Source organism: Sceloporus occidentalis, unplaced genomic scaffold (assembly GCF_023333645.1).
Source record: "Sceloporus occidentalis isolate IW3139 unplaced genomic scaffold, rSceOcc1.0.p SCAF_2, whole genome shotgun sequence".
Lineage (NCBI taxonomy): Eukaryota > Metazoa > Chordata > Lepidosauria > Squamata > Phrynosomatidae > Sceloporus > Sceloporus occidentalis.
In genome coordinates, this window is record NW_028316982.1 from 93,447,766 (window position 1) to 93,473,089 (window position 25,324).

The window sequence follows — 25,324 nt, forward strand, 5'->3', positions numbered from 1 at the left end:
ATCATGAATTCCTGCATGAGGCCTCTTCGAACTCTAGGATTCTGTGAAACACAGTGTTTGTGGAGGGGAGGCTTCAACCTGACCTCCACAGCCACAATAGTGGTATAAATCACCCACTTTATTAGAATTATGTAGTAACATCCATTGGTGTCAAGTGGAAATGCTGGTTGCCATTGGGCAAGGGATGGTTCTTATAGTGTAACACAACAAGGAAAGGATGCTTAAATCACCCCTCCTTACATGCTGTGTTTCTTAGGACAAATGTTTGGTAAATACTTTTTTTCCTAAAAGTGATTGCTAATCCTGTCATAACCAGCACATAAACTCAGGTTCTCACTTTTAAAAAGAAAATAACAAAAAAAACAGATTTTTAGAAGGTTCTACAGTCTCATATATGCTTTCCTAATTCTAAATATATGTTGAATAATTTTTTAAAAACCTTGGAAAACTAGTTTTAAAAGATCATGCAATCCAAGTAAAAAAAATTGGAAGCTTTACAAAAATTTCATCTTTCTTCCGTTTCAAGTTCATTTTATTTTCATAGTATTCCAGTATAATAACATATCCTGATAGAATGCCACTGTGAACTTTATCTTGACAGAACAACAAAATAATCTCAAAATGGGAAAGGGTAATAAATATCAAACTATTAAATCTAAAATGTATAAATATAAAATGTCAATAACATTTGGAAAACACTTGGAAAAATCTGGCAGCCACGAACTCCATTGAGCGTTTGGTTTCTGGAAAGCTTTTTTCCGTCCATGTGTATCACCTCAGATCCAAAACAGTTATGTTTACATCTTTCCCAATGACATGCTTACATATCTGTAAAAGAAGCAAATACAATATTATTAATCACCAGATCATAGTGTTTCTGATTTCTACATATGGTTGTAAAAGCTCAACAGTGAAGAAAGCTGGCAGGAATAATTTTAATTCATTTGAAATGAAGTCCTGGAGAAGAGCTCTCTGGATGGGTATAAAAAGACAAATGTGTGCTGTGATAGTGTGGTAATGCTGTGGAAAGTGAAAGGCAGTAGGACAAGATGAAGGCTGCATTACAGGAGGATTGAGTCAATCAAGGAAGCCATGGCCTTGAATTTGCAAGACCTAACTAAGCAGGGCAACTGAATAATAGGCATCTTGAAGGTCTCATTCATAAGGTTCCCATAACTCAAAGATGACTGGATGGCAAATGATGACAAAAAGAAGTCAGCAAACCATCACAGGTATCTCTCAATAAGGAATCCTCCACCAGATACAACATCTGTAGCAAAGCTTAGAAAAGTTATTTTTTTTGGACTAGAACTCCCAGACTCTTTACCCAGCATGTCCAGATGGGATCCATATATAAGTAGGTTAGGGAAATGACCCCGGGGGAGGGGGGGGGACTTCTACCTCAAGACAAGGGATGCAGATCAGTCAAAGGATATATTACACGTTCCACATCCACTCTGATATATTCAAAATTTCTGGGCACCACCTGCCCTCTCAGTCACCTAATAAATGGAAATACAAATGCTGGAAAAGGCTGACAAATCTCTCAACCAGCATGGCCAATGGTCATGATAACAGGGGCGGATTCTGGGTGATCAGGGTTCAAATCTCCATTCAGATGTGGAAGCTTACTGGATGACCTTGGGAGGATCACAGTCTCTCAACCTCAGAGGAACGGAATTGTAACCCCCACTGAACAAATCTTCCCAAGAAAACCCTGTGATAAGGTTGCCTAGGGCACACAAACAATATAGATATAGAAGTTCTTAACCAAAGGGCTGGAAAGTCATGTTTTTTCCTTACATTAAACAGCCTCGGGTCCTTGGTATGGGGATGAAAGCCCTTCTTCTTACAAGCAGAAACTTCCAACATGCCAGCATTAGTAAGTCGGAAGACTCCTGTGCTAGAAAGCAAAGCCAAGTTTATGTCACCTGCAGTACCCAGCACCATGTATCTTCAATGTTAGAAAAATCAAGTAAATGTTTCATGAAATAACAATAGCTGTAAAAGAATAGACTCCAGTAACTAAAATACTATCCACAGAGTAATCCAGTTCTTCCCTACTTGCATGTCCTTGGTATTATGTTACACTCACTGAACTACAATGCTATGCTGAAGCAGAGTTGCTTCACCAGTCAACAGATCACCATGAAAGAGCAATGCGTCTGTATGCTGTGGAAAAATATATATATGTCATTTACAGTACAGTTACATTCCATAAGGCTTATGCAGGCAATATGTGATAATTCTGTCAAGTTCTGACTGCTTTAGCAACTGTGTTGGTTATATCCACTGGTAACTCAGTTCTGTTTGATATATGGTCGCAGATCCATTAAAAATATTGGTAAAGTAGTCGCTGAATAGGTCCTGCTTTTTAAAATGCAAAACTTTTTTTCATAAGTTAGTCAGAAATCCATTTAGTTGCTTCATCTTGTGTTCCTCGTTTTCAGTTTTAAGCTTAACCATTACACGAGAAAGGCCTCAAACTTAGTCCCCTGCATTGGTAAGCAAAAGGGGCTCAAATAGCAGATAGGATAAGCATCCCCCTCAGAATTAGGGAAGTCTTAGACAGCCTGTTGAGATAATACAGGGTAACAAAGGTTAATAATCTGACATATATAGACAGTTTTGTAAGTTCAAAGATTTAAGTTTGTTGTTTGAAGTAATGTTTTTTATTCTATTTCCTACTGTGTATTGAAACTAAAAGAAGATGACAATGGCATGTTACAGACCGCCTGCTTTCCCTGCCGGATCGGGGCCTCAGCTGCCACAATGGCAGCTCCAAGGCCCCGATCTGCCGCTTTCCAGGCCGCGGGGAAGCTGCAAAAAGCCGCTTCCCCATGGCCTGGAAAGGGGTGTCCTTGGGGCTTCAAGCCCCAAGGACACCCAGCGGCAGCGGGGAGGAGGAGAAAGAGGCCACCTGGCCCCTTTTTCTTGCGTTGCTGGCGCAGCCATGCAAAGGCTGCGCCCAGCAACGCAAAGCTGCAAGGAGCTCCAAAACGGAGCTCCTTCTGGGGCTGCAGAAAGGGCGCCCTCGGCGCCCTCACGCAGCCCCACTACATTACAACTGCACCGCCCCATTTGGAGGCGGCGCGGTGGTGATGTCGTAATGGCGGCCCCTGTGTGGAACGGGCACCGCCATTTTGTATGGACTGGGTCCGTACTAGGGTTAGGGGCCTCAAGAAGTGACGCCCCTTTCTAACCCTAGTACAGACCCAATCCATACTTTTATGTCTGTCTGTAACGGGCCAATATAAGCAAGTATGCCCACGGCTTTCAGCCCCAACAATTAAACTGAATAAATCTATAGCACAAATCACTGAACTCAGAAATTTGGACCTGTGAAAGAAAGAAGTCAGGACAGGAAAATGCAAAGTGACCATGGATATCTTGTCTCTAGCAATAATCTCTAAATTGTGTTGTATATCTTACAAAGTTCGGGGAAAGCTCTAAGCCTTCTGCATGAGCAGTGAGACTATATGCTCCTAAATTCAATAGTGAGAACAACAAATCTTCACACATAACAGAAGATTTTCACACCGGTGCTTACCATGGATTACGCACTGGTAAAAATGTCCCTGAAGCGCAAGGGTATGAAAGTCGGTTACACTTCTGAAACGTCAGTGAAGCGTCCCCTCGCCTCTACCATCCTTGACCTGTTCGTGGAGCAACCATTTCCTTTTAATGGGAACTTTGCGTTAATAGCAAATGGCTGCTCCGCAAATGATTCAAGGATGGTAGAGATGAGGGGACGCTTCACTGATGTTTCAGAAGTGTGACTGGCTTTCACACCCTCACGTTTCAGGGACGTTTTACTGGCGCTTTACCCATGGTAAGCGCTGGTGTGAAAAGCTTCAGAATACAGTAAGATTAGCATTTGCAATAGTTAGTAATAGCAATAGTAAGTACATTTTCATACTGCTTATCAGTGCACTTAAGCACTCCCTAAGCAGTTTACAATGTGTAATAAGTTAATTGCCCCCAATGATCTCGGTACTCATTTTAGTGACCTCAGAAGGATGCCAGGCTGAGTTGACCCTGAGCCCCTGGCTGGTATTGAACTCACAAACTTGTGGTTTGTGTGTCAGTGGATGCAGTGCAGGCATTTAACCACTGGGCTACCAGGGCTTTAGATAGATAGACGAGAGCGAGTGTGGCATAGTGGTTTGAGTGCTGGACTGCAACTCTGGAGACCAGGGTTCAATTACCAGCTAGGCCATGTGAGCCACTAGATGACCCTGGACAAGTCACATGCTCTCAGCCTCAGGGGAAGGCAATGGCAAATATCATCTGAACAAGTCTTGCTAAGAAAACCATATGACAGGTTCACCTTAGGATCATCATATGTTGAAGGCACACAACAACAACAACAACAACAACAACAACAACAACATAGCTAAAATAAAACTGTCATCTAATGTCAGTTCATATGAATTAACAATATAAACAAAACATGCATTTCAACCTTTTTTTGTTTATGTTATTTGACATCCAAAAGTGAATTTGTAGATAACTATATTCTAGTATAGCAAGCTAAAGTAGCTATCTGAAAATTACTGAAAATCAGAAAACGAGAAAACTCACTCATTATGTTTTGGTGAACAAACAATTGCAATAGCCTCTGGTAGCATTAGCTGATAAGAACAATGTGTGTGAAGATCAACACTGGATAAGAATGCAGTCTGTGTTGGATGTGTCTACAAAGTGAAAAAAGGAAAAGGTATTTTGTTTAAAAAAACAAGGTCAAATACAATCAAAGAGAAGTCACAGTTAAGCTGTGCGGTTGTTTTGTGAACTTCTGGCAGAAAGAGAAACCATCAAAGTTATTTTTTTTCTTCCATACAGAAAGGACTACCACTGAGTTAAAAAAAAATGGGAACATCATGGTCAGCACTAAGGCACCTTCTCAAAGTCACCCATTTCATTAAACATGGCAGAGAAAGAGGAGAAAATCCTGAAATAGAAAACAAAGGCTTTTGCCCATGCAGCTATCTTTAAGAAATGACGAAATTCCACAAACTACGTACTAAGAAAGTGGGAGAGACTTGTCTTTCTTGTTTGCAGTTGTGAAGTAGATGTGCACAGTGTTCAGTAGCTGCTTCTTGTGACAACTGCAAAGCTACTGCTCCACTGTAGTCTTTTTTCCAAGTTTGAAACAACTGACTGGGGTTTAGGTAAAAGGAAAGAAAAGCACTGATCACATGTATAATTGGAAAAAACTGTTATGGTGCTTGAGGGCAAAAGGGGAGGGGGAGACCACCTTTGCCATAGGAGCTGTAAAGAGGAAATCATCACTGCCTACCACTGGCAAGTGGGCCCTGGAGGATTAGCCTAAAGGGACTGCAGCTTGTGGCCAAAAATGTTCCCAGCCCCTGCCAATAAGGAATGCTCACCCCTTATTTTTCTACTGGGATTAATGTCAGGCTTATAAGTACATACATGGATCCAGCCCAGTGTGAGGAGATCATGCTGATCTTGTACGCTGAATAACTCTTCCACATTCTCCATGTCACAATAATCTGGCCCAGCAGATTGTTTTGGCACTATCACATGAGTAATAGTGAATTCATTATGAGTCTGTAAAATACAGATGAGGATATCTTTTTGAATAAGTATTAACTTTTAAACCCTAGAACCACCACTGATATCCGCAGACTCAATTCTTATTACTGATTACACAGGAACTTTGTTCATCTACATCAACTATAGAAGCATTCCCTCATGTGTCAGGCTGTGCAGTTTAAATATCCGCTGTATTTTAGATACAATCTAACAGTCAATTATGGCTGTAAAATGAACGTTAGGCAATAGTGCTTTGGCAGCAAAGGAAAACATAAGCAACAATACTTATGTGGTATTGTATTCCAAGAGAGAGAAAATCTGGTATGTGATATCATTCCCTACCACTATCTTTACTATCCATTTTTCTGTAACAAACTCTCATATGTATTTCAGAAAAAATCAGAAAAAACAATAAAGTGGTTGATGGCTAAATTACATTATTTGTTTTCCAGTGACAAGGGTGCTAATATACTATAGAATTAATGCAGTTTGACACAACTTTAACAGCCATGGTTCCGTCATATAGATGTCTGGGATTTGTAGTTTTGTAAGGCACCCCTTTTCTTTGGCAGAAAAGGTCAAAACTACAAATCCCAGGATTCCATAGGATGGAGCTACAGCACTTATGTGGTGTCAAACTGCATTATTTCTACTGTGTAGATGCATCCAATGATCAACTCTTCCTGGGGAGAAACAGAATGGGGAGGGCAAGCAGCAGACCACAGTTCAACAAGAATTTCTGAACAGACCCATAAAACTATTTGATATAGTCAATTATATAGCACACTTACACTTCAGATCTGCTTTTGCTCTGATACCAGTTCATTACAGGAAAATACAGTACTATCAAAAGAGACTTCCCCATACAAATGTGAAGGTTCAACTGTACCAGTTTTCCACAGAGAATCCCACATGTCTCTATTCCTCTTACTGTATTTGCCTCTGCCAGCATCAGAAATTTGTGACAAAGATCCCTTGGCAGAATCACACTTCGTAGCCCTTCAGCCACATTATCTAACAGAGAGAGAACGAGAAAGAATGGGACAGAAAGAGAGCAGGAGAGAGGGTCATTTATATAATGTTAAAAGTTCTCACACAACATGATTTTAAAAGCACCCATCTGGCTATGTGGATATTCCATTGTGTGGTCTAACTTCTCCACAATCAGCATTCAAGGTACATAGAAAGCCCCTTATACGTGACTGTCTTGCTCACAGCAATTGTTTTCCGTTTCCCCCCCTGAAGCCATTCTGTTTATGAAAAATGACTTGCTTGACTTCTGTGCCACTAGATGAAGTTGTAAATTTCTTTTATATGGCCTTGTAAATAAGTCCATAGAGGGCCAGCATGGCATAGTAGTTTGAGCCATAAACCCCACTGGGTGACCTTGGGGAAATCACATACTCTCAGCCTCAGGGGAAGGCAATGGCAAACCTCCTCTGAACAATTCTTGCCAAGAAAACCTCACCATGGTTCCATAGGACATGCACTTAGTACAATGGCCCCTTGGTATCCACTGGAGATTGGTTCCAGGACCCCTCTTGGATACCAAAACCTGTGGATGCTCAAGTCCCATTATAAACAGTGGTGTTGTAAAATTGTGTCCTTTATATAAAATGGCAAAATCAAGTTTTTTTGCAATTTTTTTTTTTTTTTGGGGGGGGGGAATATTTCCAAGCTATAGATTGTTGAATCCATGGATGCAGAATCTGTGGGTATGGAGGGCCAACTGTATTATCAGTGTCAGGAATAAAATGAAAAAAAAATGTGAGATTTATCTAGTAACACTTGTGGTTATTTGAACCACAATGGGGGAAATGTTTGCCATTGTTTCCTGGCTGAAAAACAGGATTCCCTAACACTTGAGAGATCCTGTTAGGAAAAATCTCTCAGCAACAACACTTGTTCAGTTTTCTCCTGGTATTCCCACATTCTAAAATGTTCTTGGGAATTATTCCAGTTGGGACTAGCAATTGGATTCATGCCAGTCAGTCTGAGAAAATGAGCTGGGGACATGGAAGGATGCCAACAGCATGAATGTAGGCCTGAACAGAGGGGTTGAGGGCCAAGCATTTCTCTGAAGCAAACCAAGAAACAAGAATATCTGGCAAGTCAGTTCTACCACCAGACATATCCACAGACAGTTCTGTAATATTTCTCAGAAATTCTCTTGGATCGCTTCACAGAGTTCACCTTCCATCTGTTGTTCAGTTTTTACTTGTTTCTACTTAGGTAGGGGTGAGCAACTGCTGTGGGATGGGGACTAGGTGGTTTTGGAAACTTTTGGACATATTTAGGGCAAAAACAAAACAATTTTAAAGAAGACATAGGAGTGGGTTCTAGGGACTTGTGTGTGTGTGGGTCCCCCAAATGCTGCATATAACCCACAGCCAACATTTTGTCCACCCTTGTTTTAGCGCATACACCATCAGCAACATTATTTTGTTCGGGATTCCAATGTGCTCCGATAAGAGGGCCCTTACATCTGGGGTCCCTCAAGGAGCCATTCTGTCTCCCATGCTTTTTAACATTTACATGAAACCGCTGGGAGATCATCCGGAGACATGGGGCGCGGGGTTATCAGTACGCTGATGACACCCAAATAGTCTTCTCTATGTCTCCGACTGATGCAGTGACTGAGGATGGCGTCTCTCCTCTCGTGGCCTGTCTGGAGTCGGTAATGGGCTGGATGAGGGAAAACCGACTCAGTCTGAATCCAGAGAAAACGGAGGTACTTGTGATAGGTTCCCCTGGTCCAGGAATGGCGGTAGCTCCACCTGTCCTGAATGGGATCACACTTCCTGTGAAGGACTCTGTGCGCAGTCTGGGAGTGCTTCTTGATTCGTCGCTTCACCTTACAGCTCAGGAGGATGCGACGGTCAAGAGCACTTGTTATCAGCTTCAGCTTATTCGCCAGCTGCGCCCTGGCCCAGAGAGACCTTGAAACGGTAGTACATGCTCTGGTAACCTCTCGATTAGATTTCTGCAATGCGCTCTACATGGGGCAACCCTTGTACCACACCCGGAAGCTACAGATGGTACAGAATATGGCAGCCAGACTGGTCACTGGTACTTCCAGGGCCAGTCACTTTACACCTGTACTTAAAGATCTGCATTGGCTGCCCATTCGCTTCCGGGCACAATACAAGGTGTTGGTTATAACCTATAAAGCCCTACATGGCTTGGGCCCAGGATACCTTGAGAACCACCTCTCCCCATACATTCCGCCCCGCACACTCAGAACATCTGGGCAGCAACTACTGAGGGTCCCAGGGGCTAGACTAGCCTCCACAGCAAGGAGGTCATATACCATCATTGCCCCGACCCTCTGGAATACGCTGCCTACAGAGCTCCGCTCGGCTACCTCCCTGGCCCAGTTCAGGAAGGAACTAAAAACCTTCCTGTTCCGATTAGCATTCCCTGACAGTTCCAGCTAGTCTTCCCCCCCTCTGACAGCAATGGTAGCTGGTTGATGGGGTTTTAGTATTGGTTTTAATAGTTTTATTGTATTGAATTGTGATGTATGTACTTGTATTGTTTTAACTTATTGTGCACCGCCCTGATCATAGGAAGGGCGGTATATAAATAAAAATTTTATTTATTATTTATTATCAGCACAATGTAGGTTTTAAGTCAAATCTCTTAGCATTGTTGATGTACAAGAGATGGCACCTGCCCTGAACATTTGAATTTAGAACTAACAGTAGAACAACATGGGAGGAAAACAAAAAGAAGGTGGTTTCTTACTCTGAACAGCACTCAGTGTAGCGGCTGGCTTTAAGGCCCGACTTATAGGAGGAGACTGTCCAGGAGAGGCATCACTCTTGTTTGCTATTGTTGCGGGGAAAGAATTGTTCAGATGTGCAGAAATGCATGATGACAACATGCTCCCATCAGTCTGCTCAGATGTAGCTGGACTGTCCTTAATTTTCTGATCACGGGCTAACTCTTGCTTCTTTAGCTGATCTTCAAAAAACTGAAATTGTTCTGTTTCCAGCTGTTGTTGACGTATCTGTGCAACCCGTTTCTTCTCTGCTTCAATCAATTTCTGTTGCTCTAGCTTCTTTACTAATTCAGCTTTGCATTTGTTCTAGAAAATGTATTAAAGGGGAAATACTGATTGAGAACTGAAAGATAGCCAAATATCTTAGTTTTGTTATGGGTGAACAGGGCCATGGGGGCTCAAATTGCATGTGACAAGATAGACCCTATTTTAAAATTACATTGGTATCTTGACTTCACCCCTCCCCCCCAATAAGTTCAAGGCAGCATACATGGCTCTCTGTCTTCCCATTTATCCTCACAACACTTCTGTAGGTATGCCACAATTATGTGCTGTTTGTATCTAGGAAACCAATGTATACTCTATGTATAAATGAAACAGATGCATCAGTGAAAACATTCTGTCAGGCTAGCAGGCTGTCTAGCATAGAAAAAGTGATTTTGTTTTTGTTTTAAACAGAGCTGACCCTCAGAACACTGTATTTTCTCAGAAGAGATCCATACAGTCATATAGGGGAAAATATGATGAGCTTACTTTATTATTCATAAAAACATCTACCAGAAGATACTGCACAATACATTTTACTCCATTATACACTCACCTAGCTATATGAAATGCATTCAGCTCATTATATACTTTCATAGGTTGCGGGAGGGATAAGATTAAATCTGCATATATAAAAAGTACCAAAGGAGTATGCTTAGATAAAGTTTAAAGCCATAATGCTATGCATATTTAATGGACAGAAGCATTACTGAATTAAGGAACACTTAATTCCATGGACTCATGGAAGAAAATCTATTTGGTAATTAAAATGTCATTGATTTCCATGTGATTTAAGGAGCCTGCAAAAGGTTTGTAACAAATCCACAAGGCTGAAAACATTCCCCCCCCCCCCAAACTGTAAGCATCATAAAGCAGTACATGTAGTCACTGGGGAAAAATCAGGTAAGACAGACTGTTGGAAGCCACTGTTTTTTAAGTTACTATAGGCAATATTCCATGACCAGATGTAACTCTTTTTGATCAATAATAGAATACTTCTAGCTGTAGTTGTAGGGGTGTCACTGGATGGGTGCAGGGAAGGTGAACTGTACTGGGTGACACCCTTAGTGGGTGACATCACTGCTTTCCAAATGTCTGCTTTGTAGCAGATATGGTTTCTGGTATTCACCCACATCCCTTTAAAACCCTGGAGCTCAGCAGAAGAGAAGGTATGAGTGGGATGAAGCTCAGTGGGTGGAGAAAAGAGAAACCTTGGTATTTTTCTTTTTTAAAAAACATTACATCTTACCCAATTTTCACTGTAACCACATGAAATTATATACATGTAGGCCCGGTGCAGACCGGCAGGGAGAGGCATGTCTGTGTCAATTCTAGTGTTCCGGAGCATGCACCAACCACACACTCCGGAACTGTAGTCCATACGGACTCTGTCACCATGGCGGCCTTCTGTCCAAACGGCAGACACCATGATGATGTCTCCACCGTGCAGCATCCAGACGTCACTTCCTGGAAGTGACGTCATGGCGGCACCCTTTCTCCTTTATGGCACCAAATGCAGTGTGTCAGTGGCGCATGGTGTGGATGCTGTGGCACTGACAAGCGGGAGAGATGGGAGGCATGGAACTGCCCATCTGTACTGCGCCGTAAATACATTTAAGCTGTGTTTATGATACTGTAATTTAAAGGTATAGTTTTGATTTTGCTAGTTTTTTATATCAGAACTATTGCCATTACATTCAGTATTATATGGGAATGATAATTTACGAGTAACATTAGTATAAAAACATTACTAAGGATTCTGTATGGTATGGTATCAGAAGAGGTCAATTGGGGGGAGGGCTGACATAATGAGTTGTTGCACCAGGTGATGCCAACCCTAGTGATGCTACTACATAGTTGCATGGCCTGCGACCTGTAAAATGTTGGCTTCCCTCTCATAAGTGTGGCAGGATAGAGCTCACACAAATCCAATCGGATATTTTTGTGGATCAAAATTCAATTAAGATGTTGATTTATAAGCACAGCAACAGGTTTACATATTATTTGGTAGCTTTTTTGTTCATCTGGATATTGTTTTAAACAAGATGGTAATGATTCACCTACTATCTGTACCACCAACACCAAAGTCAAAGAAAATACTTTGTTAAACTTAAAGGTATCTATTAATGTGTTAACAAAATCTTCAAATCCATTTATAGCAGTTTCAACAGCATTAACATTAGATGTTTGCTTTCACTTAGTCACTCAGAACACAGATTACAGATTCCACACATCTGTAATTATTAACATCAGTAACACTTAAAAATACATTTACTCTGATGAAATTTACCTTGTCTTGCATATATTCCTGGTATTCTGCATTGTATTTCTTTAACAAGCCCTTCTTTAGCTCATCTGTCCTTGGAAATGCTATGTCTTTCAATTTCTTTGTTGGGGGAATAAAAATTAGAGTCTGATCATGCCCAGACAATGAAATTGATCCAATGACTGAAGTAAACAATTCATTAGCATACCATTAAATTAAAAAGAATTTATTAGGCCTCAGTGGTATAATGAACCAACTTTAACTGCAAGCAATGTCACTCTCAAATACTGATGTATTTAGTTTTGTTCTCAACAGAAGAAATGAGTAATTTCAGCAATCATATGCTGGGTATAAGAAAATCTTCAAAAACTGCAGTTTTCAAAGATAGTTCAGGACTTATTCTACACAATATTTGCACATTTTTAAATGAAATTCTGCGCAACCGCCCAGTGCCAATTTTGTACAGCATAAGTCCAAAACTAGTCCAGGATTCTTCTTGTTAGTGTTTCCCAACTTGAGAAACATATTTTTAAATCATTTTTGGGAATATTTTTGAATATTCTTATCCTCCTTACTTGCTTTCCTTCTGTTTCAAACAGTCAAACTGATCCCATGAATGAAGAAAACCATTCACTCATATAAAGTGATTTACAATTTAGGACTTATTCTGTGCAAAATTTGGACAGTTTTGAATATTTTATCACCCATACTCTCCATGTAGTTCTGTGTCATGTATAGTAATGATAGTTTCTTATGGTCCTGGAACTGATGGAACCTGCCATTTGTACATTGTTACATGTGAGATTGGTTAAGAACATTTCACCCAGTAAATCTAACTCACCACAGAACTATACATCAAATGGGAAAGCTGAGTTCTGTACAACACTCAAGACTAGCACTAAATAGTGGTATCTAGATATCTGCCAAGGCTCAAATATCTCAACAGGACCCACTAGAACTGCTATTTGTTTCTAGAAGAGCTCATAAAAATTACTCATTGGTAATTACTACAACTGCCAGAACCTTCTAGGCAGCATAGTTCCTGGAAGGAAAGGAAAGGAAAGGAAAGAAGGAAGAGAAATTTCTCTGAAATACTAGTAAACAATAAACTCTACCTTCATAATATCCTGTTTTTCTGGAACTGCACATTTCTGGTAGTCTCGATGAGAGGGCAGCTTTTCTACAAACAAACTAGAAAATGAGACACACACATTTTCCCCCTTGTATGTCTGATGAATGCCCACAACACCATTGTTTTTCTGCTGGAACAAAAGCAGGTTGAATAAATCATATGAGGCTGGATGCAACATCCCTTTCTGATTCACAGCAGCTTTCTATAGTTCTGCAGTTTAAATTACAACACCACTGCTCTATAGCGCCTCAGTGTACAATGGTTTTAATCTTCAAGTCATTTACCACAGCACAGTACCACTAATTCCAATGGAACTATTCTGGAAGAAGCAGTTGATCCATTATACCCAAAATATTTTTAAAGAATATGAACTAAAGCCCCAGAAATATCCTTTTGTATACCCACTTTTGTCTTTAAAAAACAACACTAGCACCTCTCACTATCCTTCCATGTATTCTACTAAAAATGGTACATTTCAGTTGCCTCTTTCTTTAAGCAGCTTTCCAAAAATAGATTAATGATACCCCAGTGGTACCGAATCTGGGAATTTATGTGTACAAAGGTCATGACCTCATGCTTCTCCATTTCATGTTCTTCTTCTGTTTTACCTCAGATGGGTCTACAACTTGTGGCTTGGCTTGGCAGCCAACAGGATATACAAACATGCCTGTTTTTCTCTTCCTTCTGAACAAGTGCAGGTTGGTCTACTGAAAGAGCAGGGCTCGTAGTACAGGAAGCATGTCATCTTCAGTTCCTGTAAGGGTGCATCTACACTAAAGAAATAATGCAATTTCACACCACTTTAAGTGCTGTAGCTCCATCCTGTGGAATCCTGGGATGTGTAGTTTTACAAGGTCTGTAGCCTTTTCTACTAAAGCACTGGTGTCTCACAAAATCACAAATCCTAGGATTCTGCAGGATGGAGCCATAGCAGTTAAAGTGGTGTCAAACTGCATTATTTCTACAGTACAGATGCACCCCTATTTTCTGTTTAGACATTCGGCTCTGCTTTTATCTCCTTTGCAAGTATTCTAAACACAATTAAAGCAGACTACTACCCATCAAAACAACAACAGCAAAACAGGTCATGCTTTCACAAAAATATTCTTTTGCTGGTTCCACCAGCTCCTTTGCTGGCATTTAACAACTCCTTTGCTTGTGATAGGCTACTGCCCCCCTACCCAGAATTATTTTCTGTTACCTCCCATAGCCCAGCCTAGCCAGAATCTTATTTTTGATTCCAAAACAAAACATGGCAGTAATGTGTTATAACGAATAACTTTCTCTATAGCACATTACTTTTGTGGCAAAAAGTATCCCCCCCACAAATTCCTGTTATTACTTTCTTGATGTCATGAATAATATAAACTCATTACTTTGAAAACTTTGGGGGATTTTAAAAATTATTCTCCCAGTTTCCTATTTGTAAGTGTACCTTTGTTCTATAACATGAAAAGGTAATACATTAATAAACATGCAAATTTAATAAAGGTGTTATAAAAATGTATAATGAGTAGCAACCTGTCTTTTTCTTTAAAAAACTAGTGACTCGTTACTTTACAAAATAAAACAACATTCCACGTTCTGTTCCTGAATACAAGCCTTCCTTCCATATAGATTATCATCACTGAAATCCACTCCAAGTAAAACTCTGTTTACTATCCGTTTTTTCCCCACCCAACAAAAGCAAAACAAAAAAGCCTGGCCTCTGAGCACCATACAAAGAGCTGCTGTGGTGAATTGTCTAAGGTTTCTGGTTCCTATCTTGGGAATACAGGGCAGAGAGGACAGTGGGAGTGGTTTTAGCTTGTGTGCTGCCACAAATGCACCTTGGAGCAGAAGAAAAATCAAAGAAATGCCATGGATTCTGGAAGTGAGACAAAGTCTGCTGAGGTGCAACTTCTTATCAATGGAGGCTGCTTGTGTGTGTACCTTCAAGTTGCCTATCGATTTATGGCAACCCGATGAATTTAAAAGGATTTCTTAGGAATACTCAGTGGCTCTCTGCCAGTTTCTTCATCCGAAATACATACCCTATCGCACTTCCCTAAAGGCACCAGTTCCAGGGTGAACTTGGAAGCTAAGCCAGGGCCAGCTCTTGTTAGTAAAAGGCTGCTTGCCAGAATTAAATTCAGGATTGTCATGGTGACAGTGGCAGCTTGTAATTGTTGACTGTTCATTAAGATGTGTATAGGCAGATGCCCTGCTGATGTATGGCAGGAATTAACTGAAACAGTCAATTAAATCATAATAAAGTTAGAGATCGAACTGTCAGCTGCACTCAAATGCAACACCTCTGATTAAATCAGAGTCCTGCACAAACTTCCAAATCAAGTCTGATCTTAGGAAGGCTTGAGTCTAGAAGGCTAGCTTAAACTGGTCTGTGAGATGGTGCATCAATTGTATTGTTAAACACTCTTCATTTTCCATTTTTATGGGTCCTTATAATCTCCAGTTTCAACAACATGCTGCAGGCAGGGGGGCAATTACTGTGTTGTCTTCCCACTGGTAGGCTATAGTGAATCATATAATTCATATAAGAGTGAAACTAAAAATTAGAGCAAACCTGAGATGCTCCTGAAAACAACAGGCAATCTCTTGGTCCCTGACTGAGTTCAGACAAATTGGCGTATGACACAGTGTCATTGTGCTGAGCTTCTGTACCTTCATAAGAGGCACCTAATGAACTGCAGTCAGAACATAGAAATTTGCAAAATGACACTGTGCCACATTTGACAATCAACTGTCATTATGAAGGTGAAAGGAGACATGGCTCTTGCTGTTAATGGCAGCCTCATTTCCACATACTATTTTAAAAACAGGAAAGCAAGCATTTTCTTTAAGTCGACAGCACAGTGATGGTTGCATTGTTATCACTACCATTACCATGACATTTTCTATGAAACATCTATGGCACTAGCTCACAGTTTTATTGCACGCCAAAAGAAAGCTGAGACACAGCGAGAAAGAGACAGCGAGAAAAAGACGTGGCTTTCTCCTTGCCTCTCCGCATGCTGTTCAAGCGCTTCCATTCTCTTCCAAAGGGAGATGGTTGTCAAAGCATATCTTTCGTTGTGCTGGAAAAATCCATTTGGCAAAAGGCATGCTTTTACAACTGTCTCCCTCTGGAAGGAGAACAGGAATACTAGAACAGCATGTAGAAAGGCAAGGAGAAAACCACTTCTCTCTCTCTTATTGCATCTCAGCTTTCTTTTTCATGTGATAAGGCTCCTACTTGCATGGTACAAAGCATCCAAGTTACAACTGACAGGCTATTCAGTGACAAAATCAGATTTTCCCAGGGACAAAATGAGAGCTAGTAAAAAAGAAAAGAAAAGAAAAGAAACTAGTAGTAACTCGTTTCAGTGATTACTTTAAACCTCCTCCAAGAGCTAGTTACCATACAATTTATAAAAGTAATCCTTTCCTTTCCAGTTTCTCAAAGGTAATTAAAATAATGGGCTTTTAGTTACTTAATAAAAATCTGAATGTTGCAAGCTGCTGACCTGTGGTATACAACACACTCTATTCACATCCACCTTGCTGTAGCCTCAACACCCACAACAGCATGTGAGGCAGCAAGAGTGAGTACCTGAACAATGGGATAGTTAGTCCTCCTCCATCATTTCATCAGACCAGACTGTAAAAACAACTAAAAGGTTACAATTACAGAATAAAAGGAGTGAAATTATTCCTCATTAAGTTACAATTGTAATGTAATGTAATTATGCTTACTTAATTACACATTACTCATTAGCAGTCCAAGTTCCAGGCAAAACCGTTACTGTTTGTGTGCTGAGAAAAGGCAATATCTCTGAATAGCTACAGATATGTTCTACCCTTAGGAACTCCATCTGAAAGTCCTTTAACAAATGAGTATGCTTTTTTTAAACTCTGCAATGATTATCTTCAAAGACAAGTTCGTTTCTAAAAAAATTGTTTTTATTCAAATTGATATCCTCAACTTTAGACCAATTCTTACGTTATAAACTTATTGTAGAGAACAAAGGCATTTTCAAGATTCCCCTCTTCCATATATACAGATGCCATGCGCTCCATTTCCACTCCAGATCTAAAGTAGCGTCGTGGTGTAATGTCTTCATTTATTGTGATGTTACAACCGAGCTTGCTTAAGGCACGTACACGCTCTTCTGGGCCCAGTGAAACATCTGTGTGATCAGGTACAGCTGCTAGCCTTTTCTGTTAAAACAGAAGCACAGACTGCATTTCACTTCAATAAGTGACCCTATTCACATATGTATGAACTTACTCGAGAAACCTGAGTGAAATCTTGAGGTATAGCTTTAAAAGCTGTAACATTTACAAATGTTGAAAGAGCTGTAATTAAGCTTCCTTAAAACCAATGCAGAGTAATAGGGGATATTTACATTAAAACAAACCTCAGCTCCAAAACAACAACTTCTCCAAGGCTTCTTGCTACTGATTATCAGTGAGTTCTTTTTAATGCCCATCTACACAGCAGAATTAATGCAATATGACATCGCTTTAACTGGCATGGCTCAATTCTATGGAATTCTTTGATTTGTAGTTTTGTGAAATATTTAGCCTTCTCTGGTGCCACTACAAACTACAAATGCCAGGATTCCATAGGGTGGAGCCATGACAATTAAAGTGGTGTCAAACTGCATTAATTCTACAGTTTGGATACACCCAAGATAAGAGCTAGAATGCTGCCCCAAACCAACATCTTTTGTTCCTTCATCTTCTGCTCCCTCTCTTCCTGGATGACACCTAGCAATGCAAATGCGCTGCATAATAATACCACCAGGCTGAAAATTTTCCTGTGAGACAAGTGGCAGCCGTTGAAATGAAACAGAGCAAGATTATTCTCATGGAAATAATGCTGCACTACACAATTTGTATTATTGGGGAAAGGGGAGGGGAAAGTTTAGATTATGATCTCATTTTCTCAGAAACAGCCACAAGTCGTCCACTATGTGTCTAAATGAACCCCAATGTTTACTGATCTTTATTGAAGACTTAGCCTACAAGGCTGCAAGACAGTGGTACAATGTAGGTTTGATAACTGAGATTGAAGAGTGTGTCAGACAAGCTCAGAGAAATATCAGATCATAATAAAATAATGATCTTTAGATGTTATGCAAATTCTTTCAGATTTGGAAACCAGGACAATATGCTTCAGGGTACATTTTGAGCTTGCAATATAAGAAAACAAACAAAAGTGCTCACTCCAATATCCATTCCATATTCTAAAAGCAGATGTGTTGTCTGATTAGCAGCTTCCCATGTATTATGGTGTATTTGTCTTCAGTACTACTTACCAAGGAACTCACGGTGATTGGCTGTTCCATGTTACTTGAAGCTGGTGGACCAAGCTTACTGTTTCTTTCCAATCCTTCCATCTGGCCACAAAAACAGAAAGGGAATTATATATATCGAAAGAGGGGGGGGGGGGGGGGAGAGAAAGAGAGAGAACACTCAATAGCAACAGTAATTGGATCTGATGTCTTAAGCACAAATTATAGCCAATGAAGAACTTCCAAAGAAATATACTGATGATCTGTCACCAACGATTCTCTCATCAACAGTAAAAAAGCAGTATTTGTCTTCAGGAATATGTAACGTTTGCACAGATTGATCATCAAGACTTGACCCGACTATTTTGGCTACCAAGACAGAAAATGAAAACAGCAACCAAGATCATATCATGCACAGCATATGCGGGATATCCACAGGCTTTCAGGTCTGGCAGCTCTGTTGGCTAGGGTGGAAAAGTGAGTCTCTACCCTTTCCCGCCTGGCTAGCAGCTCTGCCACACTGGAAAAGGCACAGGAGCAGAGTGTTAAAAAATGAGCCCCACAGGGTGTCAAATAGGCTAGGTGTGCCACCGTCTACGTCTCAGGAAAGAAGAGCCACTTCAACATGTTTCAGCAAATGTTATATTCAAAACTAACCACTAAACTATGAGCCAGTGTGGGGCAGTGATTTCAGCACTGGACTAGCAGTCTGGGGAGCAGGGTTCCAATCTGGGCTCAGCCATGGAAACTCATTTGGGCAAGTCACAGTCTCTCAGCCTCAGAAGATGGCAATGGCAAACCCACTCTGAAGAAACTTGTCAAGAAAACCCCATGATAGATTTGTCTTAGGGTCACCATAAGTTAGAAATGACTTGAAGGCACACCAACTACATAACAGAAAAGGTGAGAAAAGAGGGGCTGGTGTAAAGACTTTGTAAAAAGAAGCTTCACTCTCAGAAGCTTTGTTAGCTGGGATACACCTGTATTTTGCCTAAAGCATAGCAGGAAATATATGCAATATAATTTTTAAGTAGTTAAATTAATTAATACCATTTAATAAAAAAATAAACAAACAAAGCCAACAACATGTAATATATAAAAAATCTGCTGCCCGACATGGCTTTTCATTCTGCCTTAATGATAAGATGCCCAGGACTGTAAAATCTGTGGCTCCCAGATGTGTGTTGTGTATAGCCCTCCTCCTTCCAGTCCTGCTGAATTCCCCTCATCCTTTCTTGGCATCACTGCTTTCAGGCTAATGGAGGCACAAAAAGAGTGACTCTGGATGGGGTCACTAGGAGTTTGAGGGTAAGGCTTGGCCTCCCTCAAGTGACCTAGACACAGCCGACATCACAGCTGTGGCACAATTAATTACGGCAGAGGTAGGCAACCTTTTTGAGCCGGGGGCCGGATTGCTGTCCCTCAGACAACTGGGGGGCCGAAGCCAAAAAATAAATAATTAAATTTTTTAAAAAAATTAAATAAATAAATAAACCGGGACAAATGTAGGACAACATTTTCAAATGGTGGACACTTTTTTTAAAAAAGTGTAGGACATGCAAAAAAATTTGCTGATTTTTAAAAAAATGTTAATATAAATGCATGTTTCTGAGGCGTCTACAGACAATTGCCCCCCTTGCCCCTGTGCGCGAGAGGCCAAAGTCCCCGGCGGCAATCGGCGGCAGGACCGGGCTGGGGCCGGTCCCAAGGCCTCACCGGGCCGCATCCGGCCCACGGGCCGCAGATTGCCTACCCCTGAATTACGGCATGGCCTTTTCCTCACTCCTTGAGATCTTGAAGCTACCAGCTGATTCAAAAATGAGACTACTACCCTGGAAAATGCAGCTCCCAGTTCTCTTCTGAAATCGGTGACTGGCTTAGATACCCTAAAGTCACCAGCTCTGATTTTTAATTCCTTCTTTATAAAAACCAGGGTTGTTACTTCAGACAAAAAAAATTAGGAGATGATAATTCTGATTTTGTAAAGATGACCTATGATCTGAGGAGCTCCAATCTATCCCAAGTCATCAAAATCAGGGGAGCAAAATACAGGATTCTCCAGTATGTTCTAGGAGTGAATTTTAAAAGTTTCAATTTTCAAACCTCATTTGTTTCAGCCACCTGCACCCCAGCAGGTTTAGGGAAATGACTAAAAACTAACATATGAAATCAAAAACACAAGAAGCAGTAAGATGATGGGAAACAACCGCTATCTATAGCTTTATTAGCCACTTAATACATGCATACATTGAAGCCATCTGCAAAAAACTGGTATTTGACATGGAATGATTCTCTCAAGCTCATTTGCACTATGAGCTATTAGTGGGCTACAGACGGATTCTGCACTTCCTCAAGCAATGAGAAATTGCAAGGGCAGTGCTACTGAGGTCATGCTTTCTTATAAACGAGTCATTTTCTCTCCTAGAACAGGGATACGATTCATGTAAGACTCCAGATGGTGCTGGACTAGAATTCTCAGCATTCCTCACTCCTGGCTATGCTAAGGACTGATGGGAGTTGTAGTCTAGTAAATCTGGAGGGCTACATGATTAGCCTCCAACCATCATAGAAAGGACACACACACCGTACAAGTCTCCTTAGCTGGAGTAGATGGTAGACATCTGATATTTATTCTATCAGCCCTGGTGGCACAGTGGTTACATGTCGGTACTGCAACCATAACATTGGGAATTTGATCCTGAGGGGCTCCAAGGTCAACTCAGCCTTCCATCCTTTCACAGGTCAGTAAAATGAGTACCCAGTTTGTTGGGGCCAACTGGCTTACAGATTGTAAACCGCTTAGAGACTGCTTAGTTCAGTATGAAGCAGTACAGAAATGTAAATGTTATTGCTATTCTATTCAAAACATTATCTCTTGATTATTAGCTCCAGTTATAGAAACATCGACCAGACATTCTAGGAGTCATATCAATATTAACTAGCATTTGATTATAGCAATATGAATTTAATGTGGGTAATACTGGCTTATTTGTATACTAGTTTTTGTTGTTGTTGTTCTTGTACTTCATAGTGCCATAGAAATGGTGGTACATACAGTAACTCATCAGATCAGAGCACTTGATACCACATACTCAGGGCAGAGGGGTTATACAAAGCTTTTGAATAATCCTTATAATAGGCAGTCATTTTCTTTTGACTTTCAATAGAAGCCAAGTATCTTGCCCACTTCAGCATTCAGGCCTGTCCATTTTAATGAAATTTGCAATGACTGCTCAGTTGCTTTAGAAAAGTGAGGGGGAAAGATAGACTATTTATAGCCTGTGCAAGAATAATTCCAGTACAGCCTACTTGCATCATCTCTCTTCCAAACAGAAGATGTCTGTGTCTATAAATTGACACATTATTTTTCAAAATCACTAACAATTAGCATCCTTCAGCCATCAGAAAACTGACATTATGCAATCATCTCACTAGGCACCATCTTTCTCAAAAAAATATACCAATACTGAACAACCAGGAATCCAAATAATTTGATGATGGAGAAAAAGTTGAGCAAGTAAGCAATTCTGCTCAACAAACTCTGACAGTAAGTTCACTACCAAATTCTGCTGTCATAACAAAAGATATTCATTTTTCACCTATAAGAAACCATTTTGCAACTACTTAGATGAGAGTGGGCAACCACTGGGAATTAAGAGGCCAGATAGGTCCCAATAGGAGACTATGAAGGGACTGTATGTCCCACCAATAAATAAATAAAAATTAATTTTTGCCCCTAATAGCTTCCAAGGGGCACAGGGCAATTCATCACTTTCCTGAACATTTTAGGCCCAGAAGAGTCCTTTGCCAGCAGGTCATGACTCATAAATTTGATCTTGTTTGTTGTTGCTGTTGTGCCTTCAAGTCTACCATGGCTGCATTGACAAAATTTATCAATGCAATAGTGAAGCTAGAAATCGGGTTTGGAGGAATTAAGGGATTGCTAATCTCTGTAGTAGAAGCTTGGCCATGACATTTAATAAAGGGGTGGGTAGTCATATTTAGAAAGAACTGCAAGGCAATCTATATGTTTATATATGAGAGAGGCATGTGCTTATGGAACCTGACTTGTATAAGGCTAGTAGAACCTTTGGTCAGTGGTCTGTTCTGGAGAGACAATAGCCCATGAGACAAAGAAAAAGGAAGGCTGCCGTTGCCACTACCACTCAGGTCATATCATCCTCAGAATACATGAATTAGTCCACTCATCCATGTCTAATAAAATGAATAGGACTGCTTGTATCCTTGAATCCTGTTTGCTGTATTGGGCATGCTACTAACATGTAAACTGTCTTCTCATGAAGTACAGTATTTGACTTCAGTCCATTGTCTGACCAATTTACAATATTTGAAAAGTCAATTGACACCAAACAGAATACACAAGGTAGCTTGGCTTCCTAGCTCATTAGATTTCTTGATAATGAAATCCTTGATAATGGTAGTTACCTGTTCTTGCACACCTGTTCCCCCAGTTGACTTCATCAGAGATGATTTATTCCCCTATACTATTGCTCTTATTTCTTCCCTTCCTCTGAAGCTTAGAGAAAGTGACTTGCCCGAGGGCATCCACGGGATTTCTATGGCTGTGCCAGGATTTGAATCATGGTTTCCAGAGTCCTAGGCCAACACTCAAATCAGTACACTACGCTGGCTCTTATTTCTGTTTCCCTTTCCAACACAAATACTCCTCAGCTTCATTTCAAGTTGTAGTTGCAATGCAATCCATTACTGAGAATGTTTGTGATGTCCTGCCAGGACTGATTGAAACTTTCCCCTGCATTTTCTTTCACATTGGTTCAGGCCATAGTATGTTTAGTGTAGAAAAGTTCTTTGTATTAGTTGTGGGAGGAGCTGTAGGTTTCCCCTGCATTATTTCCAGGTTTGGTTTGCCCTTTCCCAGCATGCTCTGTTGTAGCTGGAAGCCTTTAGTTGGGAGCAGTCTTTGCTGTGAGCAGGCAGAGAGCTGTCTTTTTGGTGGCAAACAGGCCCAGACAGCCGGAAAGGGCATTTCTTACACCTTAGCCATTTTAGTTACCAATTTAGCCATTTTAGTTACCAACAGCAAGTGAATAAAGAATTTAGGAGCTGAAAGACCCTGCACCAGCTCCATTGAGAGAGGAGAGCAAACCATCAGACCCAGAAAGATGACAACTTGAAGATTGCTGCAACTGTAAAGTACCTTTTGTTTAGAGCTGGGGAGGAGAAAACTCTTTATTTTTGTTCTTTAAATTAAATTTCCCCCTTTTGAACTTTACATTCAGCTTCAGAGCCTTTTTTGGGTAAAGAGTTTGATCTCACCAGGGTACCAGCGTTGCACACCCAAACCTGCCACCACCTTTAGTTGGGTGTGTCTTCACAATGTTGCTTGTGTCTTCTCTTTCTGGTTTATACAAAGAGCTAGTTTTCTAGTTCAAGAGGCAAGGGCTGAGAAAAAGGTATCTGACACACCTATTATTTGAATACAGTCAAATATTCCGTGAAGCCAACGTGTAGTTTGCAGCTTAACTACGTAATTAGATCATGTTACTGCTAGCAAAAAAGGAAACGAGGTTGTTCCCCAATAGTCCTGCTGTAGTTAGGAAAAAAATCTAGCAGCACAGCACAGGTTTTCCTTCTGATGAACTGGTGTACAAAGTATTTCCAAACAAGAATGCTACCAGCCATCCGTGCCAAAAGACATAACCTAAAACTGCCCAGTAACGCTATCTCACTTGCTATGTGAACTGAGAGGACAGCTTACTGGGAACTGGATGCCTGTCGATAATTGCTGCTATTTGTTTTATATTTTTAAAAATGTAACTATGATTACTCTGGAGTTTCACAGTAAAGGCAAAAAAGAATGTGAGATTATTGGCAGGTTGGATTATAAAACAGAAGAAATGTATAAATGTGCTAGAAAAAAGTAATTGTTTTTTTGAAGTTAATTTCATTATTTAAAAATAACATTGTTTTTATTGATGACCATAACTTTCAAACCTGTCAATGATCAAACCACTTTTTAAATTATTATTTCAGTCAATTTAACATTTTAAAAATTATATCACAATATTTGGCTGGCAACTTTGTCCTTTGAACAGTCAAATATACACACCATAGTTATTTTTATATAGACATACATACACACACACACACACACACATATATATATATATCCCCATTTTCCCCACCTTTCCACAACCCACCATCAACACTTTTTGTACAGTAGTTAATTTTCAATTAATACCAATAATAAATAGGATGATGATGATGATGATAATTCCTTTTCCCACACTAGAACAAGGACTAGATTTGGTCAGTGCTAGGATGGGAGACTACCTTGCTAATGCCTCTGTAGGCCACCTTGCATTGATGGAAGAATTTCCAGGGAGAAAGTCAAGTTATATTAGCCTGTTGTAGAAAATTGAGGATTATGCTGACTAAAACTTGCTCAGTTTTAAAATGCTTCTAAATTTTGTTGTTATGTTGGAACAAAAGTAAAACAGAGAAAGTACTATTTTTCTTTTTTTAAAAAGCACACCATAGTATTATTATATATATTTTTATATTCCACTTTTCCCAAAAAATTGGGACTCAAAGCATCTATTATTATGTAGAAATATAATGTTATGAGTAATATGTCTACAAAAGCCCAAAGAAAACTGACAGGGTTATTAAATCTTGGATTCCACAGAATTTTGTCAGAAGTTCTTAATAAGACAGTTTGAATAACAGACATACTCCCTGTAAGGAGCGTTTACTCACTGCCACAAACCCCGACCCAAAGCCATAGAAAAGTGTACTGTATATTCAGTGCAACACGTTCTGCAGACAAGAGAGCAGGAAAACAGGCATGGCTAGTGATTGTGTGAAATGAATTGTTCCTCAGCAGACACTGACATGGTTTTCAATCAGAAAAGCTTGCAAACTAGTGTCTTCAATAGCAAAAATATCTATATATAATTTTTGTGGGTTTTTCAGGCTATGTGGCCATGTTCTAGAAGAGTTTGTTTCTGATGTTTTTCCAGCATCTGTGGCTGGCATCTTCAGAGAAATATCTA

The 25,324-nt window shown here is 40.2% G+C and overlaps 1 protein-coding gene across 10 annotated transcripts in view; it reads right to left on the reverse strand.

Annotated features, from left to right (window-relative positions):
- Positions 1 to 513: 513 nt before the first annotated feature.
- LOC149318710 (AMSH-like protease) overlaps positions 514 to 25,324 on the reverse strand; it is a 30,743-nt gene continuing 5,932 nt past the window's right edge. For 2 of the 10 annotated variants that reach the window (XM_089510324.1, XM_089510327.1), the window contains 10 exons: positions 18,312 to 18,392; positions 16,991 to 17,208; positions 12,992 to 13,067; positions 11,901 to 11,996; positions 9,310 to 9,652; positions 6,452 to 6,576; positions 5,440 to 5,577; positions 4,585 to 4,697; positions 1,804 to 1,903; positions 514 to 828 (listed from right to left, as the gene is read on the reverse strand). In XM_089510324.1, coding sequence (XP_089366450.1) covers positions 772 to 828; positions 1,804 to 1,903; positions 4,585 to 4,697; positions 5,440 to 5,577; positions 6,452 to 6,576; positions 9,310 to 9,652; positions 11,901 to 11,996; positions 12,992 to 13,067; positions 16,991 to 17,208; positions 18,312 to 18,392 — 1,347 coding nt within the window. In that variant the 3' untranslated portion in view covers positions 514 to 771. The other 8 variants (XR_016280080.1, XM_089510330.1, XM_089510323.1 and 5 more) reach the window with 8 other exon arrangements.